This window comes from Fukomys damarensis, unplaced genomic scaffold (assembly GCF_012274545.1).
Source record: "Fukomys damarensis isolate Sample0158 unplaced genomic scaffold, DMR_v1.0_HiC HiC_scaffold_13, whole genome shotgun sequence".
In the NCBI taxonomy this organism is placed as follows: domain Eukaryota; kingdom Metazoa; phylum Chordata; class Mammalia; order Rodentia; family Bathyergidae; genus Fukomys; species Fukomys damarensis.
In genome coordinates this window covers 22,990,009-23,016,718 of record NW_022900925.1, presented here as the reverse complement: position 1 = coordinate 23,016,718, position 26,710 = coordinate 22,990,009, and the positions used below count along the sequence as shown (strand labels likewise).

At 45.4% G+C, this 26,710-nt stretch overlaps 1 protein-coding gene and 1 long non-coding RNA gene across 2 annotated transcripts in view; one reads left to right on the top strand and one right to left on the bottom strand.

Moving 5' to 3' along the window:
- The window catches only part of LOC117285872, an 18,676-nt gene extending 14,545 nt beyond the window's left edge, over nucleotides 1–4,131 (bottom strand). The window contains exon 1 of the long non-coding RNA XR_004516975.1: nucleotides 3,788–4,131. This is a non-coding gene — a long non-coding RNA (uncharacterized LOC117285872). The remainder of the gene's footprint in view (nucleotides 1–3,787) is intronic.
- A 15,179-nt stretch (nucleotides 4,132–19,310) lies between these two features.
- On the top strand, nucleotides 19,311–26,462 carry Ccl5 (C-C motif chemokine ligand 5). Its single transcript, XM_010621749.3, has 3 exons — nucleotides 19,311–19,431; nucleotides 20,684–20,795; nucleotides 25,988–26,462. The coding sequence occupies exons 1-3, from the start codon at nucleotides 19,356–19,358 to the stop codon at nucleotides 26,073–26,075; spliced, it is 276 nt and encodes a 91-aa protein (XP_010620051.1). The 5' UTR covers nucleotides 19,311–19,355; the 3' UTR covers nucleotides 26,076–26,462.
- The last annotated feature ends 248 nt before the right edge of the window (nucleotides 26,463–26,710 follow it).

Sequence of the window (26,710 nt, the reverse complement as noted above, 5' to 3'; positions counted from 1 at the left end):
AAAAAAAAAAAAAAAAAAAAAAAAAAGTAGAAAAGCAAACCTTGGCCCCAGTCTCCAGGGAAGACAGAAATCTCACTCTGGGGCAGAAAATTGACATACAGCCTTAGTCTAAGACTGCTGATTAGTGAGTTGGGGGATTTTTTAAACTATAACTATAGTTCATCTAATTTAGCTGTGAAATAACTAGACCCCAGGACAACCATTTCCCAGAGAGAAGATTGGAGACATTGGTGAGCCTGGAAGAAAAGATGAAACAGCAGTGGAAGAGACCCTTTTTCTATCTCTCTCTCCAATAGAGATATCTCCTGTAGAGATCCAGAACACAGTGAGCTCAGCCTTAGCCGTGACAGCAAAAGTGAGAGCCAAAGTGCAGAATGGCAAGAGTACCAGGAAACCAAATCAGCCCAAACCTTGTCAGGGGAGAGAGGATGAGGATTCTGACTTTCTCGCCTGGGAGTCTGAAAGTCCGAAATTATTATTATCCATAGGCATGACTGGTCTCTGTACTCTCAGCCTAAGAAGTAGTTATCCCAACACCAGAACACTGGCATCATAAAATGTGACCATATTTTAGTGTTTTGAGGACCTGTAGCATAGTGCTGTGTGACCACAGGGAAACATTTCTTGTTGACCTTGCAGATTACCGAATCTGTGTCTCGCACACTCAACAATTAACAGGGAAGGTTTTTATTTTCTCCATTCTGAGCTGATATTTGGTGTCTCTCCTTCTTCCTGGGACCAGCCCCGGCAGGTCATTTTTGTGGTGACAGCGGAACATGAGAAAAAGAATCTCAACTGTGCATGTGGGTTGTCAAGCCTTTGCTTGCTCATCAGCCAAAGCAAGTTTTATGCTTGAGCCTTAAGTGACGAGGTGAGGACGCACACCACAGTGTCACATGGCAAAACATCTAGATGTGTTACCCAACTGCTGAAAAGGAGTGAACGGCTGAAACAGCAATCCATCTTACCACCAAGTGAGACAGCCCTGGGAAAATCTCCTACGTTCTTGGCTTCCTTTTCCTCCATCAGTAAAACAGGTCCCATATCACAGCATTTCTGAGAGCAGACTGAGCAGGTTAACATACATTTTGGGGTTCAGGCTACGCCACCCCAAAATATGACCGGGAGACTAGAATGTACCACCTCGAGTATGTCTTTTTTCAAAAAAAGGATTCTTTTGAGCTGATTATTTTAGGAAACAGTGGACCCAGACGTTGTCCTGAAAAAAAGGAGGAAAGTACCCGTATGTAAGAGAAATTTCTATGACAAGAAATTCTATGTTTGGAGCAGTGTCTATCTCTGCACTGAGAAAAGAAGGATGACTAAATCACTGGAAACTCAATCAATGGAAAAGCCATCAACTTTTGTCTGCATAATAAAACTTAGCCTTGACTGACTTACTGAGCTTCTCCTGACTCATAAGCAGGCCTTCCCCACATGCTTTTGCCTGTATTTCACTAGATGGTATTTAAGACACCTCTTAGAGAGTTACTCTTCCCTGGCCTGCGTGTGTCTATATGAAAGCATAATGACAAAATCTTCTCTGGGGTCCTTTTAAAATTATAATTATAAAACATTCGGGTGTTGAAAAATGTAATAACCTCCAGTATCGAGATGGGTATAATTTCAACCCCAGTTACAACCGTGGTGCTTTGCCTGTTACCTTCAACTTGAACACAGCCACTGTTCAGCCAGTTTCCCTACCTGGAGCTGCCGTGTTCCAAATGTCACAGTGAGTGAAAATGCAGCCAGCTCCTTCTCCCCAGTGACTTTCATTAAGCACAAGAAGCATGCCCACAGAATTTCAGTGGGTCCAGCTTCTGGCCTGCGGAGTAAGAGAAAAACTCCAGTCGTCCCAACAGCTGGCATGGGGTTTGCTCTTACAGAATTGGTTGGGTTTAGGAAAATGCCTTGAAAGGTAATTTTTTAGAAAAAGTAGTACGAATCTTAGGGCATGGGTTAGGGATGGAATGAAAAGGGAACTGCTCTGCACACCAAGGAGACAGAAAAGCAGAGAAAGGAAGAGAGCTGCAAGGGAACAAGAGAAGAGATCAGATAATATGACAACAGATCGATCAACAGAAAAAAATCCCAAGTGGCAGAGAGGCCAAAGCACATCTAAGGCCAGGGATTCTGGGTTGTTTGTGTTGCCTCAATATAACCCACCCAACATTGCCCCTGAATATTCAGGGAAGTCTGATATACCCCTTGATCCCCGTTGGTAGTATTATGAGAAATCAGGGCATCCTACCCCACTTGCAGCCATCCCAGTGAACATGGATCATTTTTGTGTCCTCCCCCCACATGGTCCTAATGGATGCATCTACTTCCTGGGCTTCTCCCAAACCTGACCAAAGAAACTGGCCAGAGAAGTGGACACGGGACGCACACAGGGTGAGAAAAAGGAGTGCCTCCCCGAGACTGCCAACGAACCACCAGACAAAGAAAGTCACTCTTTCCTGCAGTTGGCTGAGCTAGAATGAAGAAAGACCTCACCTGAGGCTTTGTCCCTTTCTTCCACCTCTAAATGAAGAAAGTCCATCCTCAGGAAAAGAAAATTGGGCAAAATACAGAGGGGACGGAGGGGGAAAATAGAGTGTAATAAATCCTTGGAGACATGGTGGAATACTATTCTGCCATAAAGGAGAATGAGCTCCCTGTCATCTGCAGCAAAATGGAACAGTACTGGAAGACATTGTGTTAAGCAAAGGAAGCCAGAGACAGAGACAAGGGTGGCATGTTCTCTCTCTAATGTGGAAACTAAATTTTTTAAAAAGTCAGTTTGAATACAGAAAGCAATTATTCTAGGTTGGTGAGGGAATGGGGGAGGATGAATAAAGGAAGGCTGAATTTAATCAGTGCACATTATTTGCAGATTGACATAGCTACCAAACTCCATTAAAATGTACAATGAATAGATATGTAAACCTGGGATCGTGCCAAAAAAAAAATTTTGGTGGCAGGGGTAGGTACCAGGGATTGAATTCGGGTCCCTATGCCTGTGAGGCAGGCGGCAGATGCACTGAGCTAAATCCATAGCCCTACTTTGCCAAATTTTAAAAAGAGAGAAACACCTGAAGACATTGCTTAAGCCAGACCTCTGGAATTTTGGAACTTCTTTCACTTTCCAATTCCATGAGTCATTACATTCCTTCCTTCTCTTCTTTATTTATGTTTTTTTCACAGTACTGGATTGAAGCCAGGGCCCGGCATGTGCTACCCAAGTACTCTACCTCTGAGCTGCAACCCCAGCCCTGCATTTACTTCTTAAGCTTATTTCCGTTCGATTTCTGTCACTTTCAACCAAAAATTAATTAACCACAGATGCCAGGGCATCTCCTTCCTTTCTCCCCTCTTTCTCTGGCCCTCTCTCCTTCTCTCGTTCTACCACTCAGACCAAGAATTCCACGCAAACTCCACTCCCCAAATGCAGCAGAAATCCCCCTCAGTAGAACAGTTCTCTTCCGGTCCTTTGTCAGGTAATTGCAGAGGGGAAAGGAGAGCCAAATATGACCTGAGATAGGAGAAGAAACTGGAAATCTTGGTTTGTTGTTTTTGTTGTTTGTTTTCATTTTCCGTACTGGGAACTGAACCCAGTGCCTTGACCCTGAGCTACATCCCCAAATTGTTTTTGTTTTGTTTTTTTTAATTTTTGAGACAGGGTCTTGCTAAGTCACTAAGTTGCTCAGGCCGGGCTTGAATGTGAAATCCTTCTGCCTCAGCCTTCCATGGTGCTGGAATTATAGGTGTGCACCACTGGGCACAGCGGAAATACTGTTCCTTTTACCTCTAGATGTGTGGAGAGCAAGAGTTCAGGGCTAACAGGCAGGAAGCAAGGCATCCTGACATCTTCCATTCGGATCAAAGGGGTGCAAGGGACCTGAAATGAGAGAAGCCTGTGTTTAGCTTCAGTAATTGTGGTGCATCTGTGCAATCAAACACTATCCAGCGATGAAAAAGTACAAACCATGCAAAAGCACAGTGTGAATAAATTCCACAGACACAATTTGGGAGAAAAGTCAGACCCATAGGAGTATATACAATCTTGTCCATTTACATGGCATTCAGGAGCAGTCTAAACCTCTTAGATGCCAAGCAGTAGTCACCTTCCGGGGATGAATAACTGCTGTGAAGGCACAGGGAGAAGGTTCTGGGGGACTGAGAAGACCGGATGTGTGAAAACTCTTCGAGCTGAGATCTCTGGGCACTTCAGCCTATGCAAATCATACCTCAGTGAGTTTTTAGAAAGAGTGAGAAGAGCACGGAGAGAGGGGCAATTTCATGCTTCTTTCTTGGGAACTGTGTGCCCGCCCGGTAGGAGCCAGGGAGCTATGGATGTGAAGGAGGTTGACATGGCCAGCTCTGATCGCCCTGCTGTACCCATGCTCCCTCGCATGGCAGCATGGCTGCTCTCTACTTTAGCAGTGGAGAAGGTCTAGAAGGCCTTATCTCCTTTTTTTTCTTTTTTTGGTGGTGGTAGTGGCAGTGCCAGGTCTTGAATCCAGGGCCTCACGCATGCTAGGCAAACGCTCTATCACTGAGTCAAGACTCCAGCCCTAGCATTACCCACTGAGGGACACACAGAGGTTACCAAATCCTGTATTTGCAAATTCAGAACAAGATATTCTTAAGAGTGATTTTGAGGGCTGGGGATTTAGCTCAGTGGTTCCACCACCTGCCTTACAAGCGCAAAGTCCTGAGTTCAATTTCCAGTATCAAAAAAAAAAAAAGTGACTTTGAGAGAAACTGGGTGCTATTAGAAGGCAGGTGCTCATGTTTTATTCTCTGGTAGGAAATTGTGAGATCTTTTCCTATTGTTATGCCCACTCCCCTCACCTCAATGGCACAGTCTGCATTGTGTACACACACACACACACACACACACACACACACACACAAGGAAGAGATGAAGCAGGCAGAGAGCTATGAGCCTCTGGATTATACTCTAAAAGCCTAAGTGTGCAGCAGGAAGGATACATTTAGTGTCTTCACCAGAGCGATCAGGGCAAGTCAAAGACTTTCAAGCCATGAAGAGACTCCCAGTTTGGGCTGGAGGGAGGCAGGGGCTACATACATGTCCCAGCGGGCAGGGAAGCAGGGAGACCCCACAGAGGAAGGGCTGCAGCGACCATCAGGTCTCCACAACCTTCCTCAAGTGTGACCCCAAACTCTCAGAAAGCCACCAGACCATCAGGCTATTCTAATTCCAGGGAAGATGGCTAATCATATGGGTCCTGACATACCTGGACCTGACCCAGGAAGGCTGAGGTTAAAGTTCCCCATAGACCAGCAAAACAGCAGGAATGCATACAGCAAATGAAACTATAGGAGTACTTTTATTTCAGGTAGTCCTGCAATTGTACACTTGTTGCAACTGTAGGTCGTGATTGTAGATCCCTGTTACAACTCTGTGTACTTCTGCATCTTGCATCTTTGATACGATTGGAATCTTTTTAACCTGAAGCTTGTGTATACCTGTGTCTTCCTTGCATAACTGTCAGTAATATTTTGTTACACCATGTCATTGGCTAGAGACACATGAGGCAGGCAGGTATCAGCTGAGGGCGTTTCCACCGTGGCTTCCCTGTGACCCTGGTCTGGCCACAGACTCCTTTGATCCAAGCCTGAGGCTGAACCACAGCAGGGTGGCTGCCTCCCTCCTGGGTTTCTCCACCTCTCAGCTGTGGTGGCTGGTTGCAGGACTGGCTGGGTGCCTGCCTGCCTCCTTTCTTGTCTTACCACAGAGTTCCTGCCAGCCCCTTGGGATGACTTTTCCTCTCAGGCCAGGATTCAGAAATCCCCCACGGGCTGACAAGTCCTGAATTTGCTGAGTCTTATCTGTTTACATCTCACGGGAGAGTGGGGCTGTCCACCCAGTCCCCCCCTAGAACCCTAGAGTGGAAATCATGAGTCCTGGAAAGTGCCTCCATTTCTTCTTTTCCACCAGGCTTTTCCTTGTCGCTTTTTTTTTTTTTTTTTTTTGGTGCCGGGGATCTAACTCAGGACCTTGAGCTTGTGAGGCAGGTGGCGACACCACTGAGCTAACTCCCCAGCCCTCCTTGTCACTTTCTAAAAAGCATCAGTTTCTGTGTCCATTTCTGACCCAGGAACCCTGTCACACAACCCACTCAGGAGCCAAGAGGAGGGGCAGTAGGAAATGAAAAAAGGAAACCAATACTCCCTAGTCTGAGTTCTCACTGGGCTATTGATCTTCTTAGCAATCAAGCTATTCCACTTTGCTTAGCCATGCTTTCCATGGGGCTGAAGCTGCTACTTACCACTCATGGTGAGGTTTAAAAGAAAAACATGTGAGGCATTGCCTGACGTGGTGCAGAGTGAGGTGAGTGAGCTGGGGCGAGCAGGGGCTCCTTTGAGAAGCTACTGCGTGAGTCACACCACCTCAGGGAACCTCAGACCACTGCAGGTCCGAGGCTGGGATGAAGCTCCGTAGAAATTGTCCCCCCAACGCCTACTGGAGTCTCCAGAGCACAACCGCTCCTACTATGAGCCAGGCATTGTGTACAATGACAGCATCTCCTCTTCCCAGGCACCGGTACTCCGGGGAAAGCCAGCCCATTTTACAGCAAGGTGCTGGCCCAGTAACAGCATGGCAGCAACTGAGCTTTCACAGCTTAAATGGCAGAGGCCTGGTGTGATGCAGAGCTCTCTGACTCAGTCTGCACTCTGTCGGAGGAGATACTATCTACCCTTCCTCCCCAGGCACTTCTTCTTTGGGAGGAAGGCACGTATGTTTGGTGTCAAAACTAAAAGCTCACTTCCCCTGCGGTGAGGGCTCAGTGAGGGGCCAAGGACAGGAAGGGGCCCCTGTTGAGCACCCGGGTCATTCTGGTCTCAGGGGCAAAGTTGAGCTTGGAATGAAGCTCCTGCCTCCAACACCTGGCCATGACTTTCAAAAACAGATCAAATAGGGCCAGGGATTTAGCTCAGTGGTTCTGCTGCCTCCCTCATAAGCGCAAGAACCCAACTTCGATCCCCGGTATAAAAAAAAAAAAAAAACCCAAAACAGATCAAACATTCACATGGTACAAAATTCTAAAAGTACTAAGTGGCATAAAAGACGGAGGCCTCCCTCTTTACCCTGCCTAACAGAAAGATAACTGATACCAGTGTTTTATGCCACCTCCCAAAGAGCCTAAACCAGGCAGTCGCGCACACCAGTAATCGTAGCACTTGGGAGTATCACTGTGAGCTTGACCTGGGCTACATAGTGAGTTCAAGGCCAGCCTGAACTACATAGTGAGATGGTGTGGGGAGAATATTCCCGTAAGAGGAAAGATGAGTGCATTGTATTGTTTTGTTATGATTTTTACATGCACACATTGTAGCATTCTGTAGGAGCCAATCTGCCTGCCTTGCCTCATTCACTTTCTGTCTTAAAGATTGGTCTAAATCTGCCTATAGGGGCTGCCTCCTCCTTTTACTGCTGCTGGACTTGCCTTTATATGGGAGCACCAGAATTATTTCATCAGTCCCTTACTGATGAGCAGCTAGGTTGCCTCCAATCCTGATCACTACACACCATGAATATCTTACGTAGATTAAGTTGTACATTTGTGATCGCATCTATAAGAAAAATCCCTAGAAGTAGAATTGCTAACGCTTGTTAAATATAATATGTGCCTTTAAAAATTTAATAAATTGAGCCAAGCTCCATGGAGTTTGCACTGATGTGTAGCCCACCAACAATGAAAGACAGCCAAGGGAGTGCTTGTGATATGAAGAAAAGATCCTTAGCTGGAAGACATTGGTTGAGGGGCTCCCAGGCAGGTCTAAGTCTGGTTCAGAAATTCAGCCTAGGACAAGTGATGTCAGCACCAAGAAAGCCACCCATTTCAGAGAAGAAAACCGAAGTGCAGAGAGGTGGCGTGCCTCACTCAGGGGCGTGACCTGGAATCCTGCAAATTACAGAGAATTCCTCCTGACCATGCGTGCGGGCTTCTCCCTCTGACCTCAAGCTGTGGCCGGTCTCCTGTGTTGAAGTGGCTAAAACTTGGAGAATCCAGCACCCTCCCACTGCAAGCTGAAGCGGTTAGGCCTCCCTCATGGTTCAGAGATCCTCTGGTCAGTTCCTTCCCGTTTACAGGACCACAGGACCAGCCTCACCCTGCCGCTGCCTACAGCCCATCTGAGGCACATGAAGCACTTCTCTGAGGTTCACAGCAGAGAATGCCCTGGACATTCGTCTTCCAGCCTGCGGAACTGAAAAAGCTCAATCAATCCTCTCCGTGGTCATCACTGGACAGTGGGCAATGAGGGTGTGAAAGAAGTCAGAGCAGCACAAGAACCATGAGTGTCATCATGAGCCACTCTGGAAATGGAGGTAACCACGGCGAAATAGTTCTTTCACCTTGTGCTTGGAAAGTACTTTCACTTCAGGAATTCTAATACTCATTGTGATAGCTAATCTCTTGTGTGTGTGGTACTGGGGATCGAACTCCAGACCTTGCACTTGCGAGGCTGTGATTGTTAATCTTGACTGTCAATCTCATTGGCTTGAGAGGCACCTAGGAGATTAGTAAAGCACACATTTGGATGTGTCCGGGTAGGTTGTGGAGGTGTGGCCACAGGGAAAATATCCGGTCCTTAGCTGCTTCCTCTCTTGCTGCCTCCGTGCTTCCTGGCAGCCATGAGGTGAACAGATTTTTTCCACATTCCCTTCCACCGTGATGTTTCTGCGTTTGATCCAGACAATCTATAAAACAGTAAGCCAGAATAAACCTCTCCTCCTTTTTCCCCCCAAGCACTGGAGATTAAATCAGGGCACTTTACTATTGAGCTCTATCCCTAGTCCTTTTTACTTTTTATTTTCTTACAGGTCTTATTAAGTTGCCCAGGAAGGATGTGAACTTGTGATCCTTCTGCCTCAGCCTCCCTAAGTGCTGGGATTACACTGGATTACATCAACACTGTGCCTGGCTTCCTCTCCTCCTTTGTAAGTCGTATATGTCAGGTATTTTGTCACAGCACCAGAAAAGTAACTAATACACTCATTCTTCCCATTTTAAAAAGAGAGATAAGGAATATGACTGGCTAAGACGAGAGCCAAACCCAGATTTTTTGGCGTCTAATTGACCACATTTTGTTCTGTGCTGGGATAAGCAACCTCCTGGTGGTATAAGATGTTCACAGAAACTATCTCTTATCTATCCACATCTAGAACGATGTGGCATGGGCCTAGCAGCGTTTGTCTAGACCCTCCAGTGCATACTTAGGAATTCCTTTCCCCGTACCTTGTCTTTGCTTCAGCTCCGTAGATGAGTCTTTTGGGAGGGGATTCTTGAGATGTTTCCAATCGACAGCCTTGCTCTGTATCTAAGTGCTTTGCATGGAACTCGACAAAGGCGTGCCATTTTGTTGGCTAAGAGAATGGATGAACAGACGGATGGCTGAATGAGTAGATGGATAGATGTGAGGGTTCTGGGTGGGTGGAGTCTTGGTTGATTGATTGATTGGCTGGTTTTGTTTTTATTTTTCTGCTTGACATCCAGTCTCCACTTCCAGTATTACTGTGATAGCCTTTTGTGGCACTGCCCACACACACACACGCCCTCTTTGGGGTATACAGTATCAGTGATCCTGCAAATCAGGTGCCCTAATTCTCCCAGCCAAGAAGCAAGCAAATCACACAAGCTTAGCTGGTCACATGCTCTCCCTCTCCTAGGGTTGTGACTCCTTGGTAGAGTGGCATAAGGAGAGGAAAATGAGCTGCAGTACATCTATTTGAACAACGGATGCAACTTTTTCTAGTTTCTCACTCATCCTTTTTCTAAGCCAGGCTCCACAATGCTGTGTCTATTCTGTGAACTAGTCAACCTCACCCCCAATACACCACCTTCTTGACTGAGTTAGCAAATGTTTTCTCCACTTGTGAAGAAAGAATTTTAACCGACAGGAGCTATAGATACAAATGGGTACTCGACACGGTGGATGGGTGGAGGACGGAGAAGAGAAAAGAAGTGAACGGAGGGAGAGCAGCAGGTGCCACGTCACACAGGGAAGGAGCCCATGAGCTAAGGGGTGAGTGAGTGAGTCCCAGGCTTTGGAAGATGAGAGGGAAAGAAAGGGTGATAGCCCCTCAGCCTGTTTTTAGGAGTTGTGTGAACTGATTTTAAGAGCGGCTCGATCTCTACCCTCAAATCTTTCTCTAGTACAGTAAAAATCATCTACTTTTTAAAACTTTTAATGAGAAGGAAAGGGGCCTCCAAAATAGTCAGACCTCCACTTCCCAAATGTGGAAACTGAGCCCACAGAGGGCGGGCGGCAAATTATCTCACAGCAAGGTTTGGAGCTGGACTGGGAATAGAACTCCTGTCTCCCACTTCCTGGCCCCTTGTTCTTTTCACAACTCAAGGCTGAGTCTAGAAGGAATGACTAAGGTGCAGAATTTTCAAACCCCAGCTGGAGGGAATTCCCCAGTGGGACTTCCTCACCCACACTGGAGGTCCTCAAAAAGGCAATTTCCTAGGGAAATTCTAAGATCCCCAATATTGCAGGCAGAATGCTCTGTAGGCCTAAGTGCTGATGGGGGGATGGGGAGAGGGGCAGGAGAAGCAGCACAAAGAAGCAAGAGACAGGGACCCCCAACTCTGACTCTGAAAGCAATGGAAAAGAAGACGAGGGACTTCCCAGGACCACAAAACAAAAAGGGACAGAATTCAGACAGCAACTACAGAGTCCACTAAGATTCTGAAACTTCTATCATTTCCTTTATATTCTTTTCTGAGAAAAAAAAAAATCATCAAAAAAGAGTCCGTGTGTTGGCTTGTGGGGACTGACAGGAAGGAAAGAGAGACCATATCTAACTCTATGGCCAGGCTCTGAGAGAGAGAAATCCAGGGAGAAACAGAGATGGGACTGAGTGTCAGAAATCTATTGCACAGAGGGGAAGAGCTCAGGGAAGGCCTGAGTCATCATCATTTTCTGTGGGTTTCTGTCTGATAAATGAAATAATGCTTCAAAAGTCTAAAAAACACAGGCTGAGCCAGGCGTGGTGGCGCATGCCTGTAATCCCAGCACTTGTGAGGCTGAGGCAGGAGGATCGCTGTGAGTTCGATATCAGCCTGGGCTACATAGTGAGTTCCAGGTCAGTTTCAACTACATAGTGAGACCCTGTCTCAAAACAAAACAAAAAAATAAATAAAAAGCTCAGGCTGGGGATTTAGCTCAGTGGTGCCATGCCTGCCTTGCAAGCACAAGGTCCTGAGTTTGATTCCTGGTATCAGGAAAAAAAAAAAAAAAAAAAAAAAAAAAAAAAAGTCAAAAATGGTGCATGACAGTTGGTGGAAAATTACTGTCCGCTCCTCTCCGTCACCCCCACGGCTCCTGATTCTTAGTTAAGATGAGCATGTTTATTGGGATAGAGAGGACACCAAGGGAAAAAATGCTAGCACCTGGAAATTTGTGGAAAGAAAAGGAAAGGACTGTTTTCTAAGCGACTACTTTGTACCAGCAATGGTGTGGGCAGCTTCTGATTGCTTCATTTAATCCTCTGAGATATCCTGGGAGCTAGGTATTCTTAGACCCATTTCCCAAAAGGAAACCAAGTAGAGAAGAATTAATCCTTTATCCAAAGACACACAGAGAGTCTGATTTCAATCTCAAGTTTATCCTGCTTCACCAGGCTTTCAGCTGGGGGCCAGAGACAGCAGAAGTGGGGACAAGGCTCTGGCATTAACAGGTCCTTAAAGAGTAAAGGATGGGCAATGTCACGAAGGGTGTGCACAAAGGAAGGGGACGCTTCCAGTAAATACGCAGAAGAAAACAATGAGTAGAAGGACCCCGACGCATGAAAGTAGGTCATGAAGTCATGTGTCACCCAGCAATTTTGGAAGAATAAATGCTTCCCCGCAGGCCTCGTGCTCATGGCCACCTCACCCACTAAGGTACCTTGCAGTGGGCTCCTGCAGTAACTCAAGGCAGATGAGCACGGTTCCCATCAACAAGCACACCACATGCGGTCTCCTGCTGCACAAAGCAGGTGGGTGTGCACAGCCACTGTCCTGTGTGGTGAAGGTGAGAAGAGAAGGAGGAGGCCAAGCCGCAGCCCCCGAGCCTGAATGTGGTGGGAGCTATGAGAGCAGTTGTTAAAGTCAGTCCCCCTGACCTGGTAAAAGACACAGTTCATGACAGGGAGGGCAACAAAGGAAAAGGAAGCAAGGCGAGAGGCAGAATGGGGTAACACAGAAAGAACAAATGAGAGCCGGGCCGAAAGGCAAAGGCAGGGTGCAAAAGGAGGAGTTGCGGATGGGATTTGATCCTGCCTCCACCTGGGCAGTCCCGAGCCTGCTGGGAGGCCTCAGCTTGTACTTGCACTGCTGCCTCCTGCAGACTCTCCAACCATCTTGCAGAGCACCTGCCCCAGGCAGTGCCTTACTGAAGAAAAAAAAAAAAGAACAAAATACCTTGCTGTGTCAGGGAGGAGGGCAGAGAAAGAGGGGAACAACTAGAGAGCAGTTCTCCAACTTGCAGATGGAGAAAATTGATGCCCATGGGAGGAAATTGTCTTGCCTCTGGTTTCTCTTGGGGGCCCAGATTCCTAAAGACTGAGGACTTTCCCTGCTTTAGGCATTTTATTAAAAGCAGCCAGAAAAGCCAGAGCTCCACCCACTTCTGCCCACACACAGTGATGGGGAAACTCCATGTCTGAGGAAAACACCAGAATCCAGATGGAATAAGGTTTCACTTTCCCTGCCAGTACTTAGTTTCCTAATGTCACATTATGACTTGGCTAGAAGCCAGCTTTGCTTAGGGAAAATATAACTGACAGAGGAAAAACAAAGGCCTGGGCAAGAGGGGAGCAGAGGCCATACTCAGTTGGAGGGGATGTGTGCCCGGCTCTTGTGACTCATGGAAAATGAGTGCCCAAGGTATGGAGGGCTGATTGAGGAGCCAGCCAGTGGATTTTCAGGGCTCATCAGGTCTGTGAATGCTGTATATGCAAAACGACAAGCCTATCTGTGTAGCTGCCTACTTACTGGCAGAAAATGTTTACAGCCATCATCAGATTTTAAATATCTCCGTTACCCAGAACAGATTGAATGCAGTCTCTTACTTTACAGATGAGAAAACTTAGGCACAAAGAAAGTCAGCAACGTCCTCAAAGTCATCAGGAATAAGCAATGGGCAGGGTCAGAGGTTTGGCTCAGTGGTTCCACTGCCTGCCTTGCAAGCTCAAGGGTCCGAGTCTGAGCTCCAGTACAAAAATAAATAAATAAATAAAAATGAGCAATAGGCAGACACAGGAAGAATAATACTGCATAATCTCACATATATGCACACTCTTAATAAAAGTTAAACATATGGTTGGGCACAGTGGTGCACACCTGTACTCCCAGCTTCTTGGGAAGCAGAGGCAGGAGGATTACAAGTTCAATGGCAGCCTGGGCAGCTTAGTAGAGCCCTCTCTCAAAATTTTTAAAAGAGATGGGGATATTGCTCAGTGTGGCAACCCTTGCCTAGCATGAGTGAGGCCCTGGGTTCAATGCCCAGTAATACAGGGAAGAAAAAGTTAAGTAAGTGGAAGCAAAGAATAGAACTGTGGTTACCAGGGGCAGGAAGGTGGGGGAAATGGGGACATGACGGTCAAAATGTACAAAGTTGCAGTGATATAGGGTGAATATATCCAGAGATCTAATGATAGTTGTGCTGTTCATTGAACCCTCAACCTATACCAGGTTCCACATTGTTTCTCTGGGCTTTCTGGTTTGTCCATGGAATCAATACATTGGAGCCAGAGAGTAACTCAAAGATAGCTTGCTAAGTCAAGTCCAGGCCCTGATTTTTCACAGGAAGAAGGAAACGCACAAACAGAATAAAAATTAGGTTCTTCAGCCTCCTCTGCTCCTCACCGCCCACTGAAAACACCAAAAGGGAAGATAGATTCCTGAGTCTCCTTTTGCTTATTCTGCTCAGCAACTATCTCGCCTCTTCCCCATCCCTATCCTCACACCACTCAGACCTAGAACGACACGCACATCAACACACCGTGGAAAGGTTCCATGGGACTTACAGATGAGAAGCATGTGGGCTTCGTTCTCAGCTGGTGTTGCAATTCAGCATGCCTGATATCCAGAAATATACTTTCCTTTCTTCCTTTCAGAGGGAAACTGAGATCAAAAAGAGGAAACAGACATAGAGCTCACAGGGGAAACAGAACCTTGGCTAGAGTTTCACGATTTCTCTAGAAACAGCGCAGTGTGGTAAAAAGTGATAACGGGACCAATGTTGAAGCCTAGCTCTGCAGATCATGGCCTTGAGCTAGTCACCCTCTCTAACTCTCAACTGATGTTTAAAAAAGAAGACATTTCTAGGAGGCCGGGGATTTAGCTCAGTGGCACCATGCCTGCCTCGTAAGTGCAAGGTCCTGAGTTCCATCTCCGGCACTGAAAAGACAAAACAAAAAGTGGATTAAAAAAAAAGGACATTTATTTTCTTTCTTTCTTTCTTTCTTTCTTTCTTTCTTTCTTTCAGTACTGGGGATCAAACTCAAGACCTCGTGCTTGTGAAGCAGACGTGGCACCACTGCACTAAATTCCAGGTCCAAAAAAGACATGTTTTTTAACACCAGTAAATCTTTTTTATAATACAGGGGAAAAAGACATTTCTTAATACATATTTTATAAGGTTCAGTAATTCATATTAATTGGAGTCTGATTTATATTGCCAAAAAGAATGGCAAAGTATCGCCTGATGTATGGAATATCCTTAAACGTTCCGCCATCTCCTCTTAATAAATTGATAATAATGGCTAATGTTATTAGTATTTTTAAATTGGACTAAGACTTTTATAAATTGCATGTATTTATAAGAACTTAATTGTGTCAGGAGCATTATTATCTCGATTTATAGTTGAGAGAACTAAAACTGCAGATATTGAGCTGTTTAAGGTCACATGACTAATAAACAGGAAAAGCTGCCGAGTCCCCACTGTTAATCATCACCTTAGCCACAGGCTCTAACATGTTTGGTGAACTTCAGTTACACCAAAGGAAACAGCTAAAATAGACAAAATATTTTTACATGGATGGATGACTGTTTCTAAAATTTTGTTTGTTTGTTTGTTTTTGAGACAAAGGGTCTCACTATGTAGTTGAGACTGACCTGGAACTCACTATGTAGCCCACGTTGGTCTCGAACTCAACAGAGACCCTCCTCCCTCAGCCTCCCGAGTGTGGGGATTACAGGTGTGTGCCACCATGCCTGGATAAAATGTTTGTAATTTGTCTCTTGAAGTGGGATGGCCAGACTGTGCAAGGTTGTTTCTACTGTTAATGAATGAGTTGTAAGAAGGGAACAAGAGGGCTGTTATGAAGGGTTTCAGATGGCACCTGGCACGGAGAAAGACCTGCATAACTGTTCAGTGCCTTATTGATAGAATTACAGGCATGGGCATCAGAAATGTCTGGGCTTGGTGCCCATTTATCAGAATCCTCTTTGAGGTTGTTTCCTCTTCTGTCAAGAGAGCATAACAACCACTGCCTCAAAGTCACTGTAGGAAGAAATGTGACAAGGTCTTTCCACACTGGGTAACTTAATCACCCTCAGCCACTAAGTTCCATATGTGACAGGAAATAGCAAGAATATGTTCTTAATATAGGTTTACATTTTCCCCACCCAGGCTAAATTGCCCAAAACTCTGAATTACTCAAACAGGAATTGAGAAAGATTTACTGCACCCACTTCTTTGGAATGGGGTAAGGATGCCACATTTAGCCCAGGTGTTCTACATGAGTTCAGTTTTGAAAATGCTCCCACCCATAAATCCTTCAAGGTCAAGCTGAATTTACTGGACAGAGAGAGCACTGAAGTGGAAGCCAGAGCAGCTGGATTCTGATCCCAGCTACCCTCAGAGGAACCACTCCAACTCAAATCCAGTGAAAAGGCCCCCCCATCCCCAGCTCAGCTCCACTGCCCCAGTCATCAGGTGGGCACTCTCACCTCTTAACCCCGTGAGGGACTCTATCAGAAGGCAATTAATCCTCTGACTGCCTAGAAAGGAGTGCGGTGAAAGCTAAAGAAATACAGAAACACAGTTTCATAATATATGGGGGGAGGGTTATAATGCATGGGGTCAGAGCCTCAGAGTGGGCAAAGACAAAGAGACTCCCAAGCCAGCCATTATTTATTGGGTACACACAATAACTGGAGGGAGCATCAGGTGACTTAGTGGGTGTCGGTAATCCTATGTTGTTTGTTTGGTACCAGAGATTGAACTTGGGACCTTGTGCTTGTGAGGCAGGCAGTGGAAACGCTGAGCTAAATCCTCAGCCTGGTAATCCTATGTTGATAAGGATCTTAGGTTGATGAGGATCTTAGGTCACTGAGGATCTTATGTTGATGAGGTCTGTAAGGAGAACATTCTTACAGTGGTAGGTGGGATGAGATAGCTGGCTAATTAGGAATTTGTCCTTCTTCCAGGTGAAACCTTTCTCTTTTTTTATTACTACTCCATTCTCAAAGAACCAGAATGTCTTCTGCTGATGTACTCTTGCCCTTGAGCGGCACAGTATCATGGACCACTGAGGCCTCAACTTGTGACCTGAGGCAAAATAGAGTTATGTTTCTGCATGCCACAGCCAGCTCCCAGGCAAGGAGAATTTGGGCCTTAGACAGCTATAGGCATACTTTAATTATTTCTTGTGGTCCCTTGCTATTTTTTTAAATTAATTTATTTTATTGGTACATTGAAGGTATACAATGTAATGACATTCATCATTGGAAATTTGCACCTTTACATAATCCATCTTGGTTCTTATTTTTTCCCCATTCCCCTGCCCTCCCTTCAACCCCTCCACCCCTCCCCATCTACAAAGACTTTGTTTCCATTTTTTTCTTTTCCTCATGTGAATTCCATTCCCATCTTTCTTTTCCCCCTATCCCTCCCACTTCCCCTTCCCCTTTGCAGCTTTTCTTCTTATGTTCCTTGCTATTTTTAAGGAATCTCTCTTTCAATGATCACTAGCCACAATCCTGTCTTCTCTATCTGATATTCTGTCCTCACAGTGGCTCATTCTGCTGCCTATACTTTCAGTGGTGTTCTTAATCTCCTGGATATCTGTCCGAATCTGCTTTATGGATGCTCTTTCTTTCCTGTGCTGGGATTCATGGCTCCCATCATGTTCCTGAGCTTCTCTATTTTTTTAAAATCTGTATCTGCTCCAGAGTCACTCAACATGTCTTTTATTCTGGTCACCATCTCTGTAGTTACCTGAGAAATTATTTCTGCTTTGATTTTTTTTCTAGAGCCTTGTTTATCCGCTTTTTTTACTTCTGCTGTTACCACTTGAGAGTCCAGATGGGTGGCTTTGGGACTGTTCTACCCCCACTGCCCCCAGGTTTTTCCTTTGGTGAGTCCGGGGGTGTTGCATCTTGTTTAAGTGTCTTCTCGTTTTCTATTATTTTTTAAGTTTGATTCCTGGATTGATGCTTATAAATTGTTTATGGCAAGTAGCTTATTGCCAGTATTCAGAACCCTTAGTAAATGACTGCTAGTCAGAAGAGTCTTCCACGTGTAGCTGGCTTTTAGGTTCTGAGTCTGCTGCAGGATCCTAACTCTTCAATTTATTGAGGATGAAAAGTTTCTGCCTACTTGGCCCAGCCAGCAGTTCTTTGGCATTGACCTATAGGGTTTTGTTTTTTTTTTAAAGACCCTTAGGCAATCTCAGTCTTTGTATACCAGGAGAAACAACCTATTAGCACCATTATGTCACCTTGGCTAAAGTAGTACAATCAACAATAACAGTGAACCAGGGATTTAGCTCAGTGGTGCTGCTGCCTGCCTTGCAAGTGCAAGGTCCTGAGTTCAACTTCTGGTACCAAAAAAAAAAAAAAAGAGCAATTAAACAATCAATAACAAGAGCATCAAATACAGCCTAGAAAATGACAAACTCTGGTAACTATTAATTTACTACCTTTAACTATATGGATTAGATTTGTGGTTATATAATGAAATCTAGAATGAATCTAAAATTGTATGCAATATATTAGCCCTTAATATGGGGAAAAGATTGAACAGGGGTTGAGGGAAGAAAACAGAAATAGAAAAGGAAGGCAGGAGGGCAAACTTCAGGAAACTAGTGAAGAAGACAGGTGGGAAGGAAAAAGGAATAAATGAAAACCAGAACAGAACAACAACAACAAAAACTAGGAACCATGTTCAAACAATCAAGACAAAACAAAACAATACCCAGAAAGCGGGGAGGGAGAAAAAAGTAAAGGAAAAATGAAGGAAAAAAAAATTCAAGGTGTGTCTCTTTTGTCACTGGTAGGCAACGTAGGCAAATAGAATCCAGAGCTGAACTGATTAATCCCAGCAAGTCAGCTGCAGTTTCATGGTGGGGTAGTAGACAATCTCTGAAGCACAGGCCAGTTAGTCATATTTTAATTATGAAATTACTTTTCCCAAAGATTATGTAGAATGGCTTTCGACAGGACTCTATGTCCAGAGGACCCTCCTCAGTAAAACACTTTGTGAAAAACACCCTTCCATGGGTGAGAGAAAGGAGATAAAATCAGGCATGGGCAGGAACTTGGGCTCAGGGGAGACCCAATGTCTCTGATCCTGTCCTGACTGCCCCATTGCACTCCAAAGCAGCAACTTCCTGGTCTCTGGGAAGAACCCTAGCCCAGGAGGTAAAGCTGATTGTGCCAACAGAGGAAGAGGTTATTTTATTTTTTAAATTGAGTTTATTGGAACATTTTAGGTATACAGTGCATTTACATTCATTATTGGGATCTTGTGCCTTTACATGACAGGTCTTGGTTCTCATTTTTTCCCCTTGTCCCTCCTCCCCTCCTCCCCTCCCTGTTTACAAACACTTCATTTCCATTTTTTTTTTCATTTTCTTGGGTTTTTTTCTTTTCCCTTATTCCCTTTCCCCTACCCTTCCCACTTTCCCTACACCTTTAGCCCTTTCCTTCCTATTTCACATTGTCAATTAGCTCATTGGGATCTTATGTACTATTATAGTTTTTCACACCAGGGAAATTATTCGGTATTTGCACATGTGTGACTTAATTATTTCACTTAGGAGTATATCCTCAAAAGGTACCCATTTTCCTGTGAATTGGAAGAGGTTATTTTAAACCTTGGTACTTGGGCAGAGGGGATGAGCTCAACCTAGTTGGGAGAGCAGTGAGTAAACCTAAATTTCCAGAGGAAATTTCAGTTTTCGTTTTGAGCAATTCACAGTGCTTGGCTGCTTTTTCAGAAACTCCCCCTTGAGGGGGCGCTCCCTCACTGGTCCTGGCTCCTTATAAAGAGGAGCTGCAGGAGATCCCTGCCCAGGATCCGGAGACAGCATCTGTGTCTGCCACAGCCCCTACCTGCAAGTACCATGAAGGTCTCCGCAGCTGCCCTCTCTGTCATCCTCACCGCTGCCGCCCTCTGCGCTCCTGCATCTGCCTCCCCATGTAAGTCCAGGTCTGGCCACCACCGCCCATGGAGTTGGCTGACCTTCTGCCTAGAACGCCCACCCGTCCTGCCGTGTCACACCTTGCTCCCTTTTCCACTGTACCATTTATGCTGTCTGAACCCCATTTTTCCATTCTCGTGTGCTGTTTCACCCAAATGTCCTGTTGACCCTGATAGATCTCTAAGCTGCTTCGTGTCAGGGGACCTCGCCCCCATTTTTTCTGTATCTCCAAGGTCCATACTCCTGAGCTCTGCAGGTGATCACTGAGTGTGGACTGAAGCTGGGAATATTACTGAACTTGAAAAGCAACTGACGCATTACCTGTCACCAGCAGGGTCTCTAAGCAACTTCTAAACTTATAGTGAAATCCTCCTAAAACAGCCATATTCTTTTTTTGGTACCGGGGATTGAACTCGGGTCGTTGCGCTCGCAAGGCACACGGCAGAACCGCTGAGCTAAATCCCCGGCCCCCAGCCATATTCTCTTAATTCATAGATGGAAAAAAAAATGGAGCTTATTAACGTAGAAGCTAATTAAATGCCTATTATGGATCAGGCTTTGCGCTGGCTGCCTTACATATGCCATCTTATTTAACACAACTATTCTTTGAGTAGTTGCTTTTGACTTACAGACAGGGAAACAGAGGTCCAGAGAGGTTTAGTAATTTGCCTAGGGACACACAGCCAGGGGTGGTGGCACTCAAACCAGTTCTGGCTGGGAAGGGGCAACTGATGTTTCCAGTAGCCTCTTGAATTATTTGACCAACAAATGTGTTCCTGTTCAATTTCCTTCTCACTGCAGTGCGGTGAGAGTTCCCAGGAGACAATATGCACCTTTGGGCCCTGCTTAGTATCCTGGCCAAGCCATGGAGCCTCAATTCTGGAAGCCCCCTCACAGCCTCCCCTGTGTCACAAAGGGGATCCTGAAAGAGCAAGAGTGAGGGCGGAGGGCCCAGGACAGGAAGGAGGAGGCCCGGCACAACCCATGGGCAGGGCTTATGGGGTAGAGGAAGGATACAAGCTTAGCTCCAGGGTTACATGGGAGGTTGAGGAGATTCTCTTGGGTTTCTTCTGTTGGAATCCTCACTCTGCCACTGTGTGTCTATGGTCAAGCGACTGTCTCTCTGTGCCTCAGTTTCTGCCAGTGTGGATAAAAGTCCCTCCAAGATAAATCACAAAAGCACCCAGCGCAATGCCCACTGTCACCGGCAGTAAGTGCTCAGATCTTCCTTCCTTTTCTCCTCCTCCCAGATGCCTCGGACACCACTCCTTGCTGCTTTGCCTACATCTCCCGGCCTCTGCCCCGCAACCACATCGCGGAATATTTCTACACCAGCGGCAAGTGCTCCAGCTCAGCAGTTGTGTGAGTCTCGGCCCCATGGATTCCTGGGGGCAGGGGAGGTCCTCTCTGGCTCCCAGAGCCAGTCCTTCCCCAGGAGCCCTGTGAGGTGCCCTACCCACGCCTACCCGTTCTCCAGCTACTCAAATCACCACGGCTCCTCCGTCCCTAGCCTCAGGGTCTCCCTCTACAATGTAAAGGGGCTGGACAGGTGTCCTGGGAGGATCCTGCCCATTCCAGGAGACCAGGACCCTAGGACTCAGTCTTGGCCAGAGTGGCTTTACTTGAACACCCTTCCTAGTTAAGAACCCTACAGTCCTCATATTCCACACTCAACCAAACCCACCTAAACCTCAGAAGAATTAGCGAGGCAAACCCAGGACCTAACTGCGATCAAGTAAAACAAACCACACATCCACTTGAGGAGAAAATGAGATTCATCTTTAAATATTCAAGACAATATATCTGGGCAAACATAGTAATATACATAAAAAGTGTAAGGGGCTGGCTATTTAGCTCAGTGGTTCCACAGCCAGCCTCATAAGCTCAAGGACCCGAGTTTGATCCCTGGTACAAAAAAAAAAAAAGTGTCAATAGTCCTGTCAGGTATGCACAATCTTCTCTGTGACTCCACTGACTACAGTGAGACCCAGAGAGGTTTGCTGATTTATCAGAAGGCTCAGCAAGTGAGAGATGGAGTCTGTTTCTAGAGCCTTCTCTCTGCATTATAGAGCAAATTCATTCATGACAGTTACTTAAGAAAGAGAGCTGGAGAACAAAATGGTGTGATCATGAAGTTTCCTATAAAAAGGCTGAAGTTTTTTTAATCCAAAATCTTTCATGACATTAGCAAAGTTATAGGTATTCAAAAATGAATACCTGATGAATCACTCAAAGTATAGTGATAATATTTAGTATTGCTTTTTTTTTTTTCAGTACTGGGAATTGAACCCTTGACCTTTTATTGAGCCACATCCCCACTGCTCCCCTCACTTTTTTCTTGTTTTGTTTTGTTTTTCATTTTGAGTTCTTGCTAAGTCACTAAATTGCCCAAACTTGCAAGACTCCTACCTCAGCCTCTCGGAGTGCTGAGATGACTGGCGTGCACCCAGCCTACTAATTGCATTTCTAAAAATAAATATTTTAAAAGAAAATATCCTTCTATGAGTACCTACTATGGGCAGACAGAGATGACTAAAACCACCATTCCATTCACAATCTAACAACAGGAACCTGACAGACACATAATGACCACAGTACCCTGCAAAAGAACATTACCAAAGGAAGAGACAGGGCACATCCAACTTCTGGAGTGAGGAAGGGGGACTTAGAGGAGGTTTTGCAAAAGGTGCTTTGTGAGGAGAGATTTGGACCAGCAGAGAAAGGCCTAGGGGTGGGGTTTACTAAGCAGAGAATGTCTCTGGGAGTCTGGTTTGTGTCGAATCTTGATGCAGGAAGCACAGAGAGCCTTGCAGAAAAAAAAATCAGCAAAAGCACAGAGCTATCAAGCATAAAACGAGCTGGAACAAGGAAAGTCTAGAAAATAGGGGTCCAATTAAGGGGCTGCTATACTTACCCACATGCATAGTATCGGGAGCTCTGTGGTGCCTGGAGGAAAGGAGAGACAAGGGTGAGGCATCTTGAGAGGCGAGATCAGCCAGGCAAAGGGAGAAAGGGAGAGAGGACAATGCTGAGATTTTAGGCAACATGGCTGCTGAGGTGGGAAACCACCCAAACTTGAGGATGAGCTGTGTTTAAAGGGGAAGAAGCCAGATGGACAGTTAGAGGCCCTCCTGGGCTTAGTGAGACCTTTCTCATAAAAGAGGTAGAAGGAAGAAGAGGAGAGCTGGAAGAGGATGAGGAGAGGAGGAGAGGGAAAGGAAAAAGAGCAGGAGGAGGAAGCCACCAAGTTGTCACCCGAACAACCATGTGGAAATGACGTTTTCTTGTAAGAGGAAGGGCCTTCCAATAACAAGGAGGTCAGGTTGCAGTCTTGCTGCACGCCAGCTCTAGAGTTAGTCTGCCACGTTTGAACCCCAGCCAAGCCACTTGGTAAGCTTGGTCCCCCTCATTCACCCTCTCTAAGCCTCAACTTCCTCATCCAAAATTAGATACAGAAGCACTTCCCTCATTGGGTCACAGAGGGAATAATAAAATGCTTAGATTATTCCCTGGCAGCCAGTCAATGTTAACTTATCATAATCATCATATAAATGTCTTATTACATACATAGAAGTGATGGGTGAAATTTATTGAATAAACATCCATTAAGCAGGCTTATCAAGCCTGGGTCCAGAGACCTGGGAAAGAACACAGCAAAGAGAAAAAGAAAACTAGTGTGGTGCCTCACACCTATAATCCCAGCACTCTGGGAGGCTGAAGCAGGAAGATCACAAGTTCAAATCATCTTAGAACTTGGTGGAGACTCTGTATTGAAAAACCAAGGGGAGGGGAGAGAGAGAGGCTGACTTGAGAACCCCTACTCTTAAGGAGAAGGTAGAAGGAAGGAATTCAGGCAAGTGGGAGGAAGACTTGACAAGGGCAGTCTGCTCTTTGGTACCGTATCTGCAGGGAGGAGGAAATGGAGTCCTGAGCACTCCTCATCTCACATGTTGGTTTCCTGGGCTTTGACTTCCTGTCTACAGACCAAGGGTACTAAGGACAGAGGCACGCAGTCTTAGGATTTCTTATTCCTGCCTGAACAAGGAGGAAGGACAAGGTCTATGTTAAAAGCTCCCAAACCCTTCCAAGTAAGAAAAAAACAAAAAAACCAAACACTAGGAGGCACCAGAGCCCTTCTGATCCCTTTTCATCTCTGCACACCAAGGCAGAAGATAGTCAAATAGCTCTCACAGTAGTAAATGCAGCTCGCTAAGAGGAAACTGTCCGTGTGAGGCGCAAAAAGCAATGGAAAAATCCTCACTCACACCAGGCAAACTATGCCTTCACCTTGCCTGAAAAAATCTGAGCTCAAGAACATGCAGGATATTATATATGCCTAAAACGTACCAATAAATGTTTTGCTATTAAAAAAATAATAACATGCAGGATAAACTTAACAATAGTTATGAGGATAAATTTTATTGTTAATTTTACCACTTTTTAAAAGCTTATTTAAATGCTGTTAGACACAGAATCAGAACTACACAAGTTTAATGTCTCTGACAGATACACTGATATATGCATAAAGAATGAAAATACCAAAGATATCTTATTTTAAATATTGAAATGAGGTTAAGTACATATTACCTCAGAACATATGTGAGCATAATACTCCAATGTAGACAGTACTTCTTTTTTTTTTTTTTTTTTTTTGAGACAGGCTCTCACTGAGTTCAGTCTGGCCTTGAACTTATTATGTAGCCCAGACCTTGAACTCACAGCAATGCTCCTGTCTCAGCCTCCCAAGTGCTGGGATTACAGGTATGCACTACCATGCCCAGCTTATATTTTAAAAATATGACCATAATTTAATCTGCTATAGTTCTGTGCTGTACCAACTATCAAAGGCTCTACTATGATCATAATTTTTCTTTTTTTTTTTTGGTTTTTTGAGACAGGATCTCACTATGTAGTTGAGACTGACCTGGAACTCATTATGTAGCCCAGGGTGGTCTCAAACTTACAGCAATCCTCCTGCCTCAGCCTCCTGAGTGCTGAGATTACAGGCGTGCACCACCATGCCCGGCTATATCACAATTTTACAACTAAGGCTGAAACATAAATTCCCTGAGTTGTTGGGGACATATAACTCTTTTGTCAGTCCATATAATTTTGTGGATACACTTTTGCGTCTCAATAGAATTTGTGTGTGTGTGTGTGTGTGTTTGTGTGTGTGTGTGTGTGTGTGTGTGTGTGTGTGTGTGTGTGTGTGTGCTGGGGATCGAATTCAGGTCCTTGGGCTTGCAAGGCAGGTGGCAGAACCACCGAGCTAAATCTCTGGCCCAAGGCTCAATAGAATTTTAAAAATAAATTTCTAGACAGCTGCATAATAAATAGCTTCCATGAGAACCTCTAACATATTTAATTTGATATTCTAACATGTAAAATGAATGTTCAATTTTTTTAAAAATAATGATGTGTGTGGAATATAGCCTACCAAAGAAGCCAAATGAGAAAATGCCAAGTAGGCAGGGCTAACCCCGAAGTAGTGTGTTAAAGAAGGCACTGCTATCCAGCCCCACGATCTTCCCCAGTACCCCCCTAGACAGGCAAGGAAGCCGCTGGACTGACCCTCATGACTCCCAATTGTTAATGTGTCCAAGGCTGTGAAGCACTTTCACCATCAGTGCCTGCAGAGAGAAGGCCTCTGACTCTCACAGGCCTCCACATTTCGGCTGCTAAACTGCCCACATTTCAAGGCCTTCGACCTCTGTGAGCCATGATCTAGTACCAGGACCTTTGGTTTCATGTTGCTGCAGCTCACCCTAATGCAGAAATTTCACAGCATTCTGATAAGGACAATACATGTGGAGTATTATTCCAAACTCCTTCACACAGATCTGATTTGAGCTTCACAACAGTTGGGTAAAGTAGGAGTTCTTTTTATCCACAGCTTATCCATAGGCTGAGAAATGAAAGGCCCTCAGTGATTTGTCCACAGTGATCCAACTGACAAGAGGTGAACCCAAGACTCAAGTTATCTCCTTGCGTTCATCCACCCATGTATTCATGTGTCCATGTGTCCAGTGTCTGTTCTATGCTAGGCACTGTATTGTCTAAAGCCAGGCCATGCGTTCCTCCAACGACTTGTCACCCACTTTATCTGGTGAAGTTCCTAGGGGATATCTTTTTCCTCTGCGCTTGTTTTGCAGACAGGGTCTCAAAAAACCTCTCCGTGTAACTTAGACTGGCCTTAAACTCAGCATCCTCCTGCCTAATCGCCCGAGTATTGGGATTACAGACACCTGGCTCCTTCTCTCTGCATCTTGAGTGCCTGACACAGGGGCTGCAGCAGAGGAAACCCTGAGTGGTTAGGATCCAGATCCCCTTGGAATTCCTGGCTGCTTGTGTTTGTGTGGAGGTTAAAATGCACACAATTTTGCTTCTTGCTTGAAGCCTTTAGATTCAATAGAAATATCTGTCCCTAAAAAGAAATAAAATCTTATGGAGCACTAAAAATGTCCTTCCCCAGTAACACCATTTCCCCTTACGCCTCAAACCAAAACTGGCTGTCCCAGTGCTAACAGGTCTCAACCTCTTTTCCTCACCTACAGATTTGTTACCCGAAAGAACCGCCAGGTGTGTGCCAACCCAGAGAAGAAGTGGGTTCGAGAGTACATCAACTCTTTAGAGATGAGCTAGGAGAGGGAGCATCCCGAACCTGACGTGTAAACTCAGCTGTTGTGCCTCGCTCTAGTCTTAACCAGTTTAGGAAGCTTCTCAATTGCTACTCCCATTCATCCTTGGGAGGCATGGATTCTACTACAAAGCAGCAGTGATACAGCTTCTCCCACTTAAAGCCTAAAAGAGCTACTGTGGCCCTGCCTTAGCAATGGGAAATCTCTAGGCTCCCAGCTTCAGGCTTTTCACCTTTCCCACAGCTCTGGGACGAGGAAGGAAATCAGCATGCCGCTCAGGCCAAAGAAGCAAGACTGGACTCCCATAAGAATTTCCAGTGGCTAGTGTGCCCATCTCCAGCCCTCACAGTGGCTGACTGGCCAACATTAGACATCAGCCTTTCATTAAAATTCTCAGTGCAGTTACAAAGCTGGCTCCTGGTTTGATTTCTTCCTTGGGGACCCTCTTTTCCCATGAACATTAGACACGTGGAGGTTCAGGCATGCACACATCTGGTGTCCACTCTAGATTAGGACTTGTGGCCCTACCAAGTGAGCAGGGTTGGGAGCAAAAGCTCTCTGAGGAGGGGACATGGAAGGCAAGGTAGATAAAGTAACTAGTCATGGGGGCAGGGTAAGGGGATAGTCAGTATGCACCCC

Bases quoted from the DNA above. Each gene is read 5' to 3' on its own strand.
- Ccl5 (XM_010621749.3), top strand. From the start codon at position 19,356: ATGAAGGTCTCCGCAGCTGCCCTCTCTGTCATCCTCACCGCTGCCGCC. The intron at 19,432-20,683 runs GTAAGTCCAGGT...TCCTCCTCCCAG, and splicing joins TCCTGCATCTGCCTCCCCAT to ATGCCTCGGACACCACTCCT. The intron at 20,796-25,987 runs GTGAGTCTCGGC...CCTCACCTACAG, and splicing joins TGCTCCAGCTCAGCAGTTGT to ATTTGTTACCCGAAAGAACC.